Here is a 17,130-nt window from a genome sequence, read left to right on the forward strand (position 1 = left end):
TGCGAGTTAAACGCTTAAGTCACAAAAGTTAAATACTTCATTTACTACAGGTACTGTATGTACTTGTTTTACTATATAGAGTAGAAAAAAAAACACTGATGAATCCAAATCGATTATTGCACACTCTCATCTCAAGTAATATTGTTTAGTTGATGCAACAAATGACTTTGAATGTTTTAATTTCCTAAAAGCTCATAATATAGTTTTAAAAAAAAACTTTTAAAGATAGTCTTTTTGTACAGTAAATTTCTGGAAAAATATAGAAGATAAATATACCATATAAAGTACCCCTCAACCTACCTAAAGCCAATTTTCCACTACGCGAATTAGTTTGCCCAAATCGAAAGTGGCATCTTATACGAATGCGTAGAGAGGGATTTGAAAGATGGCAACATGTATATTTTTGAGAGAATACAAAAATGTGTAATCATTAAAATACATACCACATATCTGTTGCACAGCCTAAAGGTTCATAGTTTACAACTTCAGGAGCTACATAAAACAAAAATACAGATTCATATGATAGAGGGTATTGTATAACACCTAAATAAATCCCTGTCACTTGATTGGACGATTGTGGGTCACATGGTGTGCAATAGTACTCACTATTGAACGGTCAATAATACTTTTCTTATCACGCTGATCATGATTTCACTTTAAGTGATATTATTAGAAATTTACAAGATTACCAGACGCAACACTGGTTTTAAAAAAAAATACATAAACTATCATTTTATTAAACCTGAACATCAAATTTCCAAAGAAATTATTCTAAAATTGTTTTCTGTCAAATTTGTAATGTAAAAATTCCAAAGAAACACATTTTTTAACATTTTAATTATATTTTCTTTGGAATGCGGTCACATGTGGAATATTTTCGCTCAGACACGATCAACATATTATTAGATTGAGTGAAACATTTTCGTCAACATTCCATAAGCTTATATAATCTGAAAGGGTACAGTAGAAGACTTTAAGCTCTGTCTACACTATCAAACTTTATATATGGATATGATGTCATATCACACCCATATTTGGGTATATCACTACCATATTTGAGCACATTACACTTTCAAATTAGTTTGATAGTGTAGACAGAGCTTTAGATGTTAAAATAAGTAGAAGACTTTAAGCTCTGTCTACACTATCAAACTTTATGTGACAAAAAAATTTAATGTCATATCACTACCATATTTGGGCACATTACACTTTCAAATTAGTTTGATAGTGTAGACAGAGATTTAGATGTTAAAATAAGGTAAAAGTATACATAAAATAATTAAATCCACAAAGCAAATACAACTACACACCAGGTTCAAAATCTTACCAATGAATTCTGGAGTGCCTATCATAGTGCGTATTTCCTCTTCTGAACTTAAGAGTCGTGACAATCCAAAGTCAATCAACTTTATCTTAGTGCAATTTGCAGACTGCATCATTATGTTTTCTGGCTATGTAAAATATTGAGGAGAAAAAAATCATTTTCAGTTCTAATATTATTAGTAATAATAATAGAGGATGGGAAGTGAAAGTAAATTAACATCAAAGTCAATACTCAACCTCTCTCTGTAGTAGTGGATTTTCAATGTATTTTAGACAGGATAATAAATATACATTTGTTGTGTAAACATACAGTCTAGATTATTAATGCTATTTTCATGTAAACCAGAAGTTCCATTAATATGTTTGATATTTGATAAAACAAGCTAAAAAAAAGTGAGGCAAGCCATGATTCACTAATGGCTTGACTTACATTTTTCGAAGTTTGTTTTAAATTATTATTTTTAATTTAGTTATCTTATTATGTTGTAAATTCCTAGTACAGTATGAAATACAAATTATGAATGCATTACTAAAATTTATTATTATGCATTGTATACATTACAAGTGCAATTATACATTCAGTCTTCTATACTATAAAAACATTGGTTAAATTTAAAATCAATTATCAATACTCTATTAATTATTGTTATTATTTAATTATTGATCTGTGAATATGTTAGTGCAGTGTTCTTGGGTTGCAATCTAAGCTTGGTGGTATAGATGTATGCACTCTATCAGGAGGTCGTGGGTTCGAATCTTCTCAACAAAGCATTCATGTTGAGTCAAGCAAACCATACATGTTTAGAACAAATTAATACGGGAATTGAAATGAGGCCAGGTAACAAATCTAAAGCCTTGTCTACACAGATCAAAATTGTGATGTGCCCATAGACATGATGATGTCATATCACTACTATATTGGCATATCACTACCATATTTGGGCATATCACTACCATATTTGTCAAACTAGTTTGATAGTGTAGACAAACACTATTTGATAATACTGCAATGTAATATAAGATATTTTAGAGGGTCCAACCCCTTGAATCTGTCCCTGCTAAAGGTCAAGCGCTGCTAAAGGTCAAGCGCTGCTAAAGGTCAAGCGCCAAGTATCCTGGCATTACGTACAGTAAGAGCAAGTACCTGTAATATTTGTGGAATATGATTTCCTGCATAGATTTACAAAGGTAAACAAAATCTATTCTGATTTTTTAGCTTCCTGATAACATATTGATAATATATTGATAACTTACTGATAACTTATTGATAACACCAGACAGTTATGAGCATTAGACAATTTTATTTACAATTTGAACAACTGTCAACATGACCAGCCTACACATATAGCAGGTCAGTCTCCTAAAATTTCTCACAAACCTTAAATTTATACGATAAGAGGTACTGTACAAGGTGGTTCACAAAACACTAACCTACAGATAGTGGTCACACCAAGCTCATAGCTCTACAGTTTACAGTCTGTGGCCAAAGTGAGATTATCACTGCAGTGAAATAGCACTACAGTCAACAGAAACATGCAGTACTCAAAATTAGCACAACATACAAATATGTCCAGCAGTCAAAATTAGCTCAAATCAGTGTCACAGTCAAATTAGTACAAGTCAAATAAGCACACATTCACACACAAAAAAAGGTGGTTGATCATTTTACGTGGTCAATCAAAATTTAAATACCTGTACATACCTTTAAATCGAGGTGACAAATGTTCTTCGAATGTAAATGGTGACATGCATCTAATATTTGCAATGTGAAATTCGCAGCTACTTCTTCACTCACATGATCTTTCTCGGCAAGGTAATGGAACAATTCCCCTCCTGATACTCTACAACAAAATCATCATAAACGTTAATATGTTGGTAATATGCATCATTACCATGTAAAGAAACTTGGATTTAATATGAGCCAACTCAACTTTATAGCCAGTGGTGCAAATGCCTCTGGTTTAGCACTCCTAGGGCATTTCAACCACCCAGATAAAATTATAATATCTCTATGTACCAATGCTGGATACTTGCATTGGAGCTGCTTATACTCTGGGCCCCCGAGTTTAGCCAGTGGCCGCTCATAGATGTTACATAATGTTTGCAGCATACTGTAGGTTGAACCAAGAATTTTTGGAATTTAAGACTTGCTTATTTAAAAAAAAGTGGATTTGGGAAATTGTTATTTTTGTTCATTTTATTGTAAAATAAACTGTTAGATTACTTGGAAATTTGAAGAAAATGAATATCTATTTTAAATGAATGAATTCAAATATTGTAAAAAAGAAAATACTGTACATTCCATAGACATAACAAGTTATTCAGAACACGTTTTATGAAAAGGTTTAATTTTAACCAGGTCCGCTCAATAAAACGGAATAAAAAGGCTCCTTAGAAATTTTATAGACACTAAAATGGCTAGAGATTCACTTTTTATTCAGGTGTTCACGCTTGAATTACCTTGGTTTTTAACAAGTGTTTTCCCATGACGACTAAAGGAGATATGTGAACAAACAATTGAATGAAGTGTTTACTTTTAAACAAGGAACACTGAACTGAAAAATGACAAAACTTTGACAGTTATATCACAAGTGTATAAAACTACCTTTTTAAAAAATGTGTACTGATGGTCATTGCAGAGATGTTTAGATTGTTATTTCGCAGCATATAGTAAATTCCTACAAATGACATTAATGCTATTAATTTGTTTTGATAATCAATACTAAATAATTTTGGGGGTTTTTTTTCCGTAATTATTGTACCAAACAATAATTGAAATTGTGGAAGGATAATCAAGCGCATTCTTAGTCGCTAGGTGTCTCACTAGTGATATGGAAGTCCTGGGTTCGAGTCTTATCAAAGTTAATTAGTAGTACAGTATAAAAAAGTATTAATTTGTAGTCGAGTTGTGGCTTGGTGGTTATGATGCTTGGCTACAACTCCAAGGGTCCTGGGTTCAGGTCCCGTCACATGTCAGGATTTTTTCTAAGGACAAAATTACAACTCCACTCCCAAAGACTTGTAATAAGACTTTGTTTATGTAGAGCATCTTGTGTATATGTTTGTCTTATGAACCTGTGAGGGTCCCTAATGATCAGACATTGCTGGATGGATCACCATCATTAAATATGGCGGGAAAAAAAATAAACAAAAAATATTGATATGATATTTGTGGTACGTTGTGGCTTGCCCATGTGTGTAGGTGTGGTTGAGGATTTAGAGAGGATGCTCAATGATCTACTACTGTATTTCTTATTTAATCCATGTTTGCAGGCAACACATTTTCTTAAATCATAAATGATTCCACTGAACTTTCGAGTTAAAATAACAATTGTGAGGCATTTGATAAATAAAATGACTTGACATGTTTCGAGAAACTATTCTCATCATCAGAACAGAAAACAATGCCTAGAGTACTTTTATACAAATAGGACAGGTTATTATTTTCTTAAGTTGTGTATATTTACTGGTGCCCTATTATTATTAGGTGTTTAATCCGATACTATGTATTACAAAATAGCATTTTACAACCAATAAACAATACAAGTTTATTGATTAGTTTGTTGCTCCATGGATAAACAAGAACAAATTCCTTTTGTCAATATTTTTCACTTTGAACTAGGTCCTAAAGGTGAAGTCCTTGAGGCCATTGATTGCTAGGTAATTGCAGCTCTTTAAGCAAACATTTTAATAAAACCAATTGTATAATGTTTGTGAGTTTATGTAATTAGTGTAGGTAGGTGCTAAGTGATCATTTCCCAAACCAACAAACAATAAAGAGTGGATTAAGTTTTAATCAAGGTGAAGCTTGGTGGTTTTGATGGTTGTCCACCAATTACAGTGCTAGTTTCATATCATAAATATCTTTCATTCTAGAAATTAATACTTAACTGTTTATTTTATTTATTTATTTATTATTTATTTAACTTCTCACTAACACTGTTAGTGAAAGATTGGGACCAACAGGTGGTAAACACCCCTAAAAACGGTCCAAGGTCCCAATTGCACAGTGGATGTATGTGACAGTGGCTGTGTGTGGACTAGTACACCGGGGTAACCCCCTACTCGTCTCGAAAGATATACTAGGTTTTTAAAAGTGCACATGACCTATGTGTACACTGGGCCTACGGTTTATAGTCCTTATCGGAGAAGACTCGTTCTAGAACCATGGAGCGAGTGAGCCTCGAACCCTTGGCAATGTTATGGCTACGTAAATTACGGTTCCACTGTCTTAACCGCTTGGCCACTCACTCATGCATGTAGCATAATAATAAGTTGTGAATAATACTAAATAATATTCAAGCCCATAGCAAGGGGGTATTTAAGTTCGAACGAGACTTCCTAGACAAGAAACAAATGCCCTTTTGAAAAAAGGAACAATGTGGAAAAGATCGTAAATACTGTAAGCCTAAACGAAGCCTGGCTCATGACGATTCAGGTTGGTGGGCAATATATAATACATTCTTAGTGACCTGGTTTGCTAGCTCCCAGAATTATTGACCAGGAGAGAAAGCAAGAACTAAAGGAGTATTACTGTAAACACAACTGGTGAGATTGGACTAACTTATATCTTATGCTCGGAACCATCTACTGTACCTTTACTGTACTCTACTACTACTGTACTGTACTACTGCACAACAATCATAACATTGTTGGTACAAAGTTTGCGGTACACCACATGTATTAGTTCTGAAAAGTGTTGAGTTTCTCGACGTCATTCCAACTTATATTCTCAGTTTCCTGGACTTTCTGCATTCTCACTCCTGCAGACGATCAAAGCATATTGATCGAAACGTCGAGAAACTCAACAGTTCTTTTCAGAACTAATAATACACATGGTGTACCGCAAACTTGATATCAACATTTAATTTCGCCATGCAAACCTTCAAACAATAAATCATATTCATAACATTATAGATAAGAAATGATGCCCTCGTTCCCAATAATAATAATAATAACTGGTACTTGATATAGCGCATTATGCTGAAAGCCTCAATGCGCTTTACAAAGACAGAAAATTTTGAAAAATTACAAATTAAAAAGGTGGGTTTTGAGGAGAGATTTGAAGACACTGGTGGAAGTAGCCTGACGGATTTCAATAGGCAACGCATTCCAAAGAGAAACGGATGCCGAAGAAAATGAACGATTTCCATAAAACTTAGTGGAGGGATGAAATATATGGGCAAGAAGAGACTCAGATCTAGATCTCAGAGACCGCTTAGGAACATAAGGTTGAATAAGTTCAGAAATGATGTCCATGATCTTACTTATGATTAAATCTGTGAGTAATCAGCGAAAGAATAAACGTATTATTCAAATCTATTTATTGGATCATCAAAAAGAAATCCTTAATATTGCATCTTATGGTAAACTTTGTTTTCAACATACATATTTTCTTTCTTAATTTTTTAATCAATAATATGATTGTACTGTATAATCAATAATACATAAACTATAATGACTCTTGTATCTCAATTTTATCAGTATTGCATCTTATGTTAAAGATGTACAGTATTGTCCCTTTGTCAAATTCCAAAAAAATAAAAAATAAAAGATTTCGAAAAAAAGTGGGCCATTTTGAAGTATCATAATAGTTATTAACTTTCACCAAAAATTAGTCGAAAAAAGAAATCATTTTACTGATTCGGTTCAAAAAATAACTTTGACTTCCAGTCAAAGTTTTCGATCAAAACATATCTCATAATGCAACGCGCTTGTTTGGCTACTCTGTATGCATAATCATAAAACTTCCTCGCGATCTGTGTGAAAACACTTTCTCAACCGTGACGAGTTGTAAACAATCCTAATTAGCATCATGCATAATGTATAATCATGGTTTGAAATCTTTGTTTACTTTCGCTTGCGACGATTTTCCAGACGAAATGTAATCAAATTAATTTAGCTGTTAATTATGTAAAATTTTTGTTTTTGGCTCAAATTTTCGACTTAAAGTGAATAACTTTAATATTATTTTGATATGGCCAATTTAAATTTAGAATATTCTGACCTTCATTTTTTTGTGTTTCAAGGGACAATACATCTTTAAGCTTTGTTTTCAACATACACTCATATTCTCTTTCTTAATTTGATAATCAATAATATATTGACTGTACTATACTGTATAATCAATACATAAATTAAAATGACTCTTGTATCTCAACTTTATCCATACAGTAATTCAAGTTTAAGTAAATTAGACGATGCATACAGTAGCAGCTTTGCTATACTAATAATAATATTGGTCAATTATTTAAAATCTTTATAATTAAATGATGTTTAAATATAAAAATAGTATTTTAAGTACGCAAATTTAATGCGATTCGACTCTTAAATTTGAAATAAATTGATTCTAATAAACTTTTTATATTTTATACTGTTTTAATATTCATGCTTTCAAATTGGTGATGGCAAAATGAATTATCTTTATCAGATGAGCTCAGTTTTTTACATAATGTGTAGAGGTGGGTCAACCTTGGGGTTTCCCATCATGATAATATTCGGGCTAATGAATGTCACATAAAACAAAATCAACCAATCAAATGCCAAGGATACACACATTTTTTACCATTAATGAATAAATATTAAACTTGTTTGGAATAATTATGCAACATTTTATAGAAATTATTGATATGATTAAAATTATACGTCCAATTGCAAAATTTATTGAAAATGTAATATATTATAAATCTAACTTACAATTCTAGAATCAAGACGACATCTAATTTAGATTCAAATACTTGGTAAAGACGTATGATGTTGCAATGGTTAATAGTCCTTAATATCATTACTTCTCGTTCAATGTCCTCTCGTAATACTCCACGTCGACTCGATGCTGTTCGACGTTTCTTTATTAGTTTAGCAGCAAACACTTCTTGTGTGCTTTTACACTTGGCCTCCTTGACTGAGGCATATAGTCCACTGAAACATGATTTTAAAATTTTAAATACTTAATTGAAACAAAACAATTTTTTTTACTTTGATTGCTCCTAGGGCCTAGGCCTACAGTACCTATATAATTTTGTTTTAATATCAATGCATGTTTAAAAAAATATATGGTTTCCCAATAATACACAAAATATTTTACTGTATTGTATAGGCCTAGATTGTCGATCAATAACAACTTGTTCTCTACGTGTACCTAGGCCCTAGCAGCAGTAGAGTAGACTGGCCTACCTCATGTCGTGGCTGGCAAGGCTGCCTACTAGCCTACATACAATAGCGCCACTAGCCTAGCTAGGCCTAGGGGTACTACCTTACTAAAATTACTAGGCCCTACCTACTAGGCTAGGTCTGTCTTTAAAAAAACACTGTGCAAAGTAGCCTACAGAATTTGAGCATTAGACTTAGGCCTACCTTCCAATTTCATTCCCAAGATCATACAAATCCTCCAACGGCTCTACCCGAACTTCCATGTCTGCTCAAATAACATTTGTTCCCATTCTAAATAAGTCCTGTACCAACTTCCACCAGTGCCAGCAGCAGCAGAGTGACAACACAAAAACCATGTGTGTAGTTTTGATGTTATGTTGTGTAAAAAATAGTTTTACAACTATAGAGGGCGTACAGTACATTTTCACGCTGCTGCTTTAGCCAGCTACATCCCCAGAGGACTACTCATGCAGAAGCTATATCAAGCAGCAAGTTATTGTTCTAGAGGCTGACGTTTTTGATAATTTGTAAACTAGGATGGGTCATGCTCAAATTATAAACCCCAAAGCACGTCTGGGAGAAGAGAGTCTATATGAAAACATTTGCTGATAATACAGTATTATATAGATGCATGTAGACGGTAATCTGTAAAATCTTGTTCAATAAATAATTAAGCCTACTTTGTTCTTGCTGTCAACCTAGGCCAGTATTATAATAATTCACTGTCAAATAATCAAAACATTATTTTGACTGTCTAGGCTGGTATTTACAATGAGTCCCATTTGACTGTCAATATAGACCGATATTATAATACTGTAATTCGCTGTCAGATAATCATTGAATTGTTATCAAAACAGTCCATATAATAGTAAAGTTTTTGTTTGTAATAGCATACAATTTATTCACACTTAAAGCATCTAGGCTTGATGAAGTGATGTCGTCTGGTTCTTGACTAACATACAAGGCGGTTATGAAGCCAGGTAAACAACAAAAACACAAGTAGTACAGCACTAGATTCGACATCGCAAATGTATGCTACATTACTAAATAATGATGTTTTTGATCTTATCACAAGAATGACACTAGATTCGACATCGCAAATTTATGCTACATTACTAAATAATCATATTATCACAAGAATGAGTAATCTGCGATTTTTACATTCAAAAGTATTATATCACCCGCCCAAATAGAACCAAAATGCACCAATTACTTAATACCAGATCAAAAAAAAAACTATCAAACTTAGCTAAATTTATTCATAAAATTTTGTATTTGTTTTAGTTAGATGTTGTTTTTCGATATATTAATTATTTATTAAGACCAAATATTTATGTCTGGAAGTGTTTAGTTTGTTTCTGTTAAGATTGAAAGAATGTTCTTTCATACCCTGAAAAAGGGTCGATAACGAAATAAAGAATCATTGTCATTGTCATTGTCATTGTCACCAGGGAGTTGCATTAGAAATTTGTAACAGAGAGTGGTGCCCGCCCTCATAAGGACGGATGCATACAGACTAAAGAAGACTTGATTTAATAGATATTATACATATACATTAAATAGAATTATGATAATATATTTTGCAATTATAAAACATTTTATAAACATATTTAATAAAAAAACTAGTGTACATTCACTTCTACAGACAATTATTACCACCATGCTAAAGTTAGTTCACAAAGAAAGGCCGAACAGCAACAACAAAAACAATCAAGCGTTACTCAGCACGGCCTATTCTTTGCCATTGCCGTGTACTAATCTACGCCTGGTAAATTAAGTAATGTTTTTATGATATAAACTAGTATAAATACATGTTATTAATAGAATTAATATTTATTTTTTTTACCAGAAACAAGTTAAATATAAAAATATTATTAAACTATCCTTCGTGAAAACGCGTAAACAACAACACGACCGGTAGCGCCCGGTTAATTGTTGATGAAGCGAACTGTTTATTCGGCAGTTTTTTACTAAATAAATTGCATGAAACTAACAATAACATGATGTTGGCATGTAGTTGATAACATTTTTTATCATGAAAACACTACCGGTGGCGTCCAGGCTTAGATTAGTGAGACCGTCACACAAATTTAGCAAAAAGTTATATACATCCTGACTTATGGCGGCGCCCTACCGAATGGACAATATTAATGTTACAGGGAAAACTGCGGATTATTCATTCTTGTGATATACTATATTCTTTCATATTATTAGTATCTCGTCAGTGCAGCAGCCGCGCCCATGTTTCAAAATGCTGCGTCACACAACATAATAATGACAAAAAAACAAACAATAGGCCAAGTCGTTGTTATTTTGTAAAATATTTTTGTTATTAAAGATCGGATCAATACATAATTATGGTATAATAATAATCATTATATATTATAATATCATTATGGTATAATAGCAATAGAAAAACGTAGACCAATCGTTATGCAAAATATTTGTATTATTGAGAATCGGATCAATACATCAAATTATCATTTTGTGCTACGGAAGCCATCTTGCAGAGATGACAATCGTCTTGACAAGACAACAAGCGTAAACAACATGCAGCAGAATTTTCAGGGGATTTCCGGACACCATGTTAATTTAAAAATCCTGAACGGAGGGTCGTACAATATTCTTAAACGATTAGTTTAGCCTCCATCACTACATGATTTGTTAAAAATTTAATAATTGTTTGATCTCCTATTTTTTTTTTAATCAGAAAATTTAATTGTTTTTTGTAAAATAGTATTATTATTATTACTGCTTTTGGACACAATGGCAAAATAAAGATCTTCTTTCATAAATCAGAACTATTAAAAACAAAAATTAACTCCCACAGAGCTGAGTCCAGTCCAGTGGCCTCACATGTTTTCACTAACTTAAACTTTTCCAAGGAGCTCTATCCCTTTCTGCATGTCAAGTCGTTCAGTATATTATACATATAAAATGGTATTTTAAGGTTCTAGTTGAAATCTAAATCAAATTTACCGGTATCTAATTTGAAGTTGATCTATTTTTATTTTTACGATAATACCATATCAACGCCGTAGTTACTAATATTACAATGATAACAGCTAAAACACCCAGAACTATAGCTAAGGTAGGTGTGGTTTCTGTATTTGGACTGACGTCATCATCTCCGTCGTCATTTAAATCTGGTAAGATGGTTTCAAAATCTACAGTAGATGTGAACTCTTTATCAAACCCATCATAAACTACTCTACATGTCACTGTTTCTTTAAGATCATCTTCTTGAAAGTCTAATATCGTTAGAATGTTTTTAGAATTTACAGTGAACCGATCACTTGATAAACTTGTGACAAATGAGAGAATTGTAAGTGGAAGATCCCCGTCGATGTCACATTTAAATGGTATGTTGTCGCCGAAATCCACCAGTCCATTGGGAACGATATTAATATTTGGTATCCTAGGAAAAGGTATGATTTGGCATGATTCGACAGATTCCAATGCAGGACTGGTGATGTCACATTTGAATGTCACTCCACGATCTTCCTCCTGCAGACTAGACAAAACCATTGAAACTGAATCAACTTTTGATGTCATAGACTCGAATACGTCATTCTTAAACCACGAAATAGTTGGTCTGGGATCTCCGCCTGGAGCAGAACATAGAATCGATACGTCGTTCCCTACGACAGGAAAGTCAATTCCACTTGGGTATGTTGCACTACATGATGGAGAATTTGGCCTTGTGACAATGTCAAGGAAGGCGCTGGCAAGAAAAACATAATTATTTCCGTCTCCTCGTGCTGTCATATATCCACATTTATACTCGCCTTCGTCCGCGTAGCTAACATTATAAATAGTCAGATTTAACCAGTCGTTGGTATCAAGAAAAACATTCTCTGTTAACACCTCGTTTGATTCAGTATGAAACCATATAACCTGTTCGTTAAGAAGTCCTGAGAACTGGCATCGAAACGTAACATTTTCACCAACCAATTCAGTGATGTTTTCTGGTTCTTGAATAACAGACAAGGCGGTTATGAAGCCAGGCAAACAACAAAAACACAAGTACAGCACTAGATTCGACATCGCAAATACTATGCAACTGAACGGTGCTTCAGTTATGTGTGTCTTTATTGAATGAAAAGTCAACTTATAGGTACAATAGTATGCGGAAATAGTATGGTGTATTAACTAGCTTACTGTCAAGGTTGTTTCTGTTTTAGTACAAAGTTGTTAATCAAACAAAAATAATAGTACGAATGACGTCACACAAACCAATACTATCAATGACAATACATATTACAGAGTATATATATATATATAGCAAACCTTAAACTGTGGTAATCCTTTTTCACACTAAATAAAACAGGAAACCGTAGTTACAAAAACGTGTTAAGGAAATGACTTTGCTACGGCCTACAATCGTCAACATTCCTTTGGGATACATTCTACCATAACATGATATTTCCTATGACGATAAACGAATTCCGTTACTATGCTGGTGCGCATTTATCATGTCAATTAGGATTTGGTTCAATAGGTCTAGGATATACCAAACATGTTCCGGGCATAAAATAAACATAGGTACTGTAACGGTAAATTAGGGGTCAGTCTATTTACCGAAAACAACCAAAAACAACCGAAAATAACCGAAAACAACCACAAACAACCGAAAACAACCGAAAAAAATCTAAATACCGAAAACAAATTTGTATAAATATTTTTTTAATGTCCCCCTCTACTGATGGGTGTTTCTAAAGCTAAGACCATGCAGAGAGAAAAGCGCGTGCGCAAAAGCCAAGGAAGACCCTACGATATGGTAGTGTGCACAAAATACAACTCAAAATCGTACAAATTCAATGATATTCACCGTAGACTACATTTACTTACAAAATCTATAAACACATTTCGTTTTTAGTCTTTAGATTTAAAAAAACAAAGAATAGTATTGTGAGTCCTTTATCGTGAGCTTGTTTTAAGTATACTTAATAGTCCCTAATATTATCAATATTCTTAAAATATCATTTTTGTATTATTATCTTTGAAAATCTATAATTAAATCATGGAGGTATAAAAATATAATTATTATATTGATACCTCCATGATTAAATTGATCAAGATTAACCATAATCAATTTACTTCCTATTGACTGGATTAACGTATTCACAATTAATGTGAGGAGTAAATGCGTTGGTTTCTGGATTCGAAAGACTAAAATCAAAATATTTTTATAGATTATGTAAGTAAATGCGATGTTATCATTGATTGATTGTAAGATTTTTAGTTGTATTTTGTGCACACTACCATTTCGTAGGGTCTTCCTTGGCTTTTGCGCACGCGGTCTTCTCTCTGTCATGGTCTTAGCTCTAGATTTTGTTTTCGGTTTGTTTTCGGTTGTATTTGATTGTTTATAGTTGTTTTCGGTTGTTTATGGTTGTTTTCGGTTATTTTCGGTTGTTTTTGGTAATTAGACTGACCGGTAAATTAGTGGTAGGGAAAGAAAGAGGATCGATACTGCTCGTGTATCTGAAATTGTATGTCTATTCATTGTAAAGAGTAAATCAACCTTGTGCACGTTTATTGCAGAGTTAAGCTCTGTCTACACCATCACACTTTGTGACACATTTGTGCCCATAATAAACATGATAATGTCATATTACTACCATATTTGGGCACACTTTTTTTTTGTCAAACTATAGTTTGATAGTGTAGACAGAGCTGATTGTTAGGGTCCTAGGTCTACTTGTAGGCCTATAAGTTACAAAATCGATGGAAGATAACTTCAATAATGGATTTGTTAGCTTCAATTTATTCTCACAAGCTGTGGCATTTGTGATACAATACAACATAAAATGCCAGCAATTAAGTTATTAATTATTATGAAAGAAAACGCTTATTGTACAATGTCACTGCCAATTTGTGAATAATCACTAGATGAGGTATTAAGTTTCAGAAAATGAATAGTCTATGAAGACTGGAAACGTCGCAGATTTATTCAGCAGTTATTTAATAGATTAATAATTAATTATTTATTAACAAAAATTTACAAAAATGTGTACAACACGTACGAGATTAAAATACACCATGAATCATGTAGTGTAACATGGTATAAAACTTCAATGAAATTAAACATTAAAAGCAGAAAAACAGGAAATAAAATTGTAAAAAAATTTACTCCTTCCAAAAAAACAACCTCCATTAAATGTTACAGCTGTCTTCGGGTATATCTTAACTCACTATTGACAGTCGTGTATGAAATAAAATAAACAAATTCAAAACTCAAGCAACAAAAATATATGTTAATTACGGAGGAGGAATTGATGGAAGTTGGTTTGTTTTCGGTAAAGCAGTAAATCCTACGTCGTAGGTACCAGTTCGTGTCCTAAAGCACATGGCCTTAAAATGCCAGAGCAACGCTGTAGTTACTAAGATTACAATGACTATGATTACAGCTAAAACAGAAAGAACTATTATTAAACTGGATTTGTCGTCTGTATTTTGACCGATGTCATTTAAATATGGTAAAATTTCTTCAAAATCTACAGTAGATGTGAATTCTTTATCAAACCCATCATAAACTACTCTACATGTCACTGTTTCTTCAAGGTCATCTTCTTGAAAATTTGATATGGTTAGAACATTTCTTTCAGGGTTAAGAGTGACTCGATCACTTGCAATGCTTGTGAGAAATGAGAGAATGGTTAAGGGAAGGTCTTCGTCAAAGTTACATTGGAACGGTATGTTGCTACCGAAATCCACCTGTCCATTATAAGTTATATTGATTATTGGTATGCCAGGAAAAGGTATGATTTGGCATGATTCGACAGATCCCAATGCAGGACTGGTGATGTCACATCTGAATGTCACTCCACGATCTTCCTCCTGCAGACTAGACAAATCAACTGATAATGATGAATTCATTTCTGATGCCATAGACTTGACTTCGTCATTCCTAAACCACGAAATAGTTGGATTGGGATCTCCGCCTGGAGCAGAACATATAATCGATACATTGTTCCCTATGACAGGAAAGTCAATTCCACTTGGGTATGTTGCACTACATGATGGAGAATTTGGCCTTGTGATAATATCAAGAAAGGCGCTGACAGGAAAATGATATTCCGTTCTATCCCCACGAATTGTGGTATATCCACATTTATACTCGCCTTCGTCTGCATAGCCAACATTTTGAATAGTCAAGTTTAACCAGCCGTTGCTATCAACATTCCGGTTTAAAACCGCGTTTGATTCAGTATGAAACCATATAACCTGTTCTTCAAAGAGTTCTGAGAACTGGCATCGAAACGTAACATCTTCACCAACCAATTCAGTGATGTTGTCTGGTGCTTGACTAACAGACAAGGCGGTTATGAAGCCAGGTAAACAACAAAAACACAAGTAGTACAGCACTAGGTTCGACATCGTAAATTTATACTACACTACCAAATGTCCGTAGCATATAGTAGAAAATGATGATAGGAATGCGGAACTCAGGTTCGAAGTTCTAATTCCAAGCAATCGTTCCAAGGGTCTTTGATATTTTCTATTGTTGATAATATTTATTCAATATTGTCTACGTCACACATACAAATAATAACCACAATTTAATCGCCAGTGGCAATTTAAAAGCAAACAAAGCAAGTTGTTGTTATGTTAAATTATGTTTGTTATTGGGGATTGTGGGATTAAAGATCGGTTGACTAGACGTACACAATGATGTGCTCTTACCTGATATTATTAGTTCTCTACGTCAACAGTAGCTATAAACTCCCATCGCTGGTATTTATAATCGAATTGCACATTATAGCACGTTGATGAGATTTTTAGGTCGTATTAGAATTAGAGAGCAAACTGCCTATCATTGCATGATCCAACACGACTAGTGACGATCACTAACAAAACCTCTACAGCTGGTGCATCTGAATAGTATGCAATTGAATTGAACTAAAAATAAGCACAAGCTTAATGCAAATTTTTCTCCAAAACATTCCGTTTGGTTGACACATTTTAAGTACTGCACATCTAGAGCAATATCAGTTTATAAATGAATTTAGCTAACGATCAAACGATATATCATACTGTTAGAATGTGAAAAAATGGTTACAATAATGCAAAAAAAAAACAATTTAAAATTCAAATAATCTTTTATTGTACAAAAATATCAAGTATAGAAAAAAAAACTTGTATTAAGGCAGATTATGTAGGTAATTATTTAAATCACAAAATTATAGGGTTTGTTCTGATAATGCAGTGAGATTGTTTTTGAAAAAACTAACAAAAATTCGAATGAACTACAAACATGTACACCATCTACATAGGTACAGTTATACTTATAATATCCCTTTCACACGGTAGTTTTTAACGCGTGCACTTGCAAACTCCGGAGTTTTGCGATGTGAACGGGGAATAACTCACAAATGTGTTTTATAATGTGTTTGATTGCAGCAGAACCCCAGGACACCTCCAGGATTCGGAATTTGTCGATTTAATAGGAAAGCGTCCCCTTAATAATGGCGTCCCCTTAATTACCGTATGATGTCCCCTAGGGGGCTCCCAAAGAAGTTCTACTGTATGCAAACATCAAAACCATTCTTTATGAACCTTTCACAAAAAACTAACCACTGCTTCTAAATAATTACATTGTCGGTTTAGATGTATCGGTATGGGTTGCATTGTATTTATAAATCATATATATTT

The 17,130-nt window shown here is 33.3% G+C and overlaps 2 protein-coding genes across 2 annotated transcripts in view; both read right to left on the reverse strand.

The window, feature by feature from the left end:
- The window catches only part of LOC144845792 (death-associated protein kinase 1-like), a 64,189-nt gene extending 55,411 nt beyond the window's left edge, over positions 1 to 8,778 (reverse strand). Inside the window, exons 1-5 of the mRNA XM_078703228.1 lie at positions 8,677 to 8,778; positions 8,020 to 8,241; positions 3,026 to 3,164; positions 1,328 to 1,451; positions 444 to 492 (exon numbers count right to left, since the gene is read on the reverse strand). Of these exons, the coding sequence (XP_078559354.1) occupies positions 444 to 492; positions 1,328 to 1,451; positions 3,026 to 3,164; positions 8,020 to 8,241; positions 8,677 to 8,735 (593 nt within the window). The 5' untranslated portion in view covers positions 8,736 to 8,778. The remainder of the gene's footprint in view (positions 1 to 443; positions 493 to 1,327; positions 1,452 to 3,025; positions 3,165 to 8,019; positions 8,242 to 8,676) is intronic.
- A 5,439-nt stretch (positions 8,779 to 14,217) lies between these two features.
- Positions 14,218 to 15,870, reverse strand: LOC144844704 (cell adhesion molecule 2-like). Its single transcript, XM_078701730.1, has one exon. It carries the CDS (start codon positions 15,853 to 15,855, stop codon positions 14,737 to 14,739), a length of 1,119 nt encoding a protein of 372 aa, XP_078557856.1. The 5' UTR covers positions 15,856 to 15,870; the 3' UTR covers positions 14,218 to 14,736.
- Between the last annotated feature and the right edge of the window lie 1,260 nt (positions 15,871 to 17,130).

The sequence above is a fragment of the Antedon bifida genome, chromosome 6, assembly GCF_963402885.1.
Source record: "Antedon bifida chromosome 6, ecAntBifi1.1, whole genome shotgun sequence".
In the NCBI taxonomy this organism is placed as follows: domain Eukaryota; kingdom Metazoa; phylum Echinodermata; class Crinoidea; order Comatulida; family Antedonidae; genus Antedon; species Antedon bifida.

Coding starts and splice junctions, on each gene's coding strand:
- LOC144844704 (XM_078701730.1), bottom strand. CDS start 15,855: ATGTCGAACCTAGTGCTGTACTACTTGTGTTTTTGTTGTTTACCTGGC.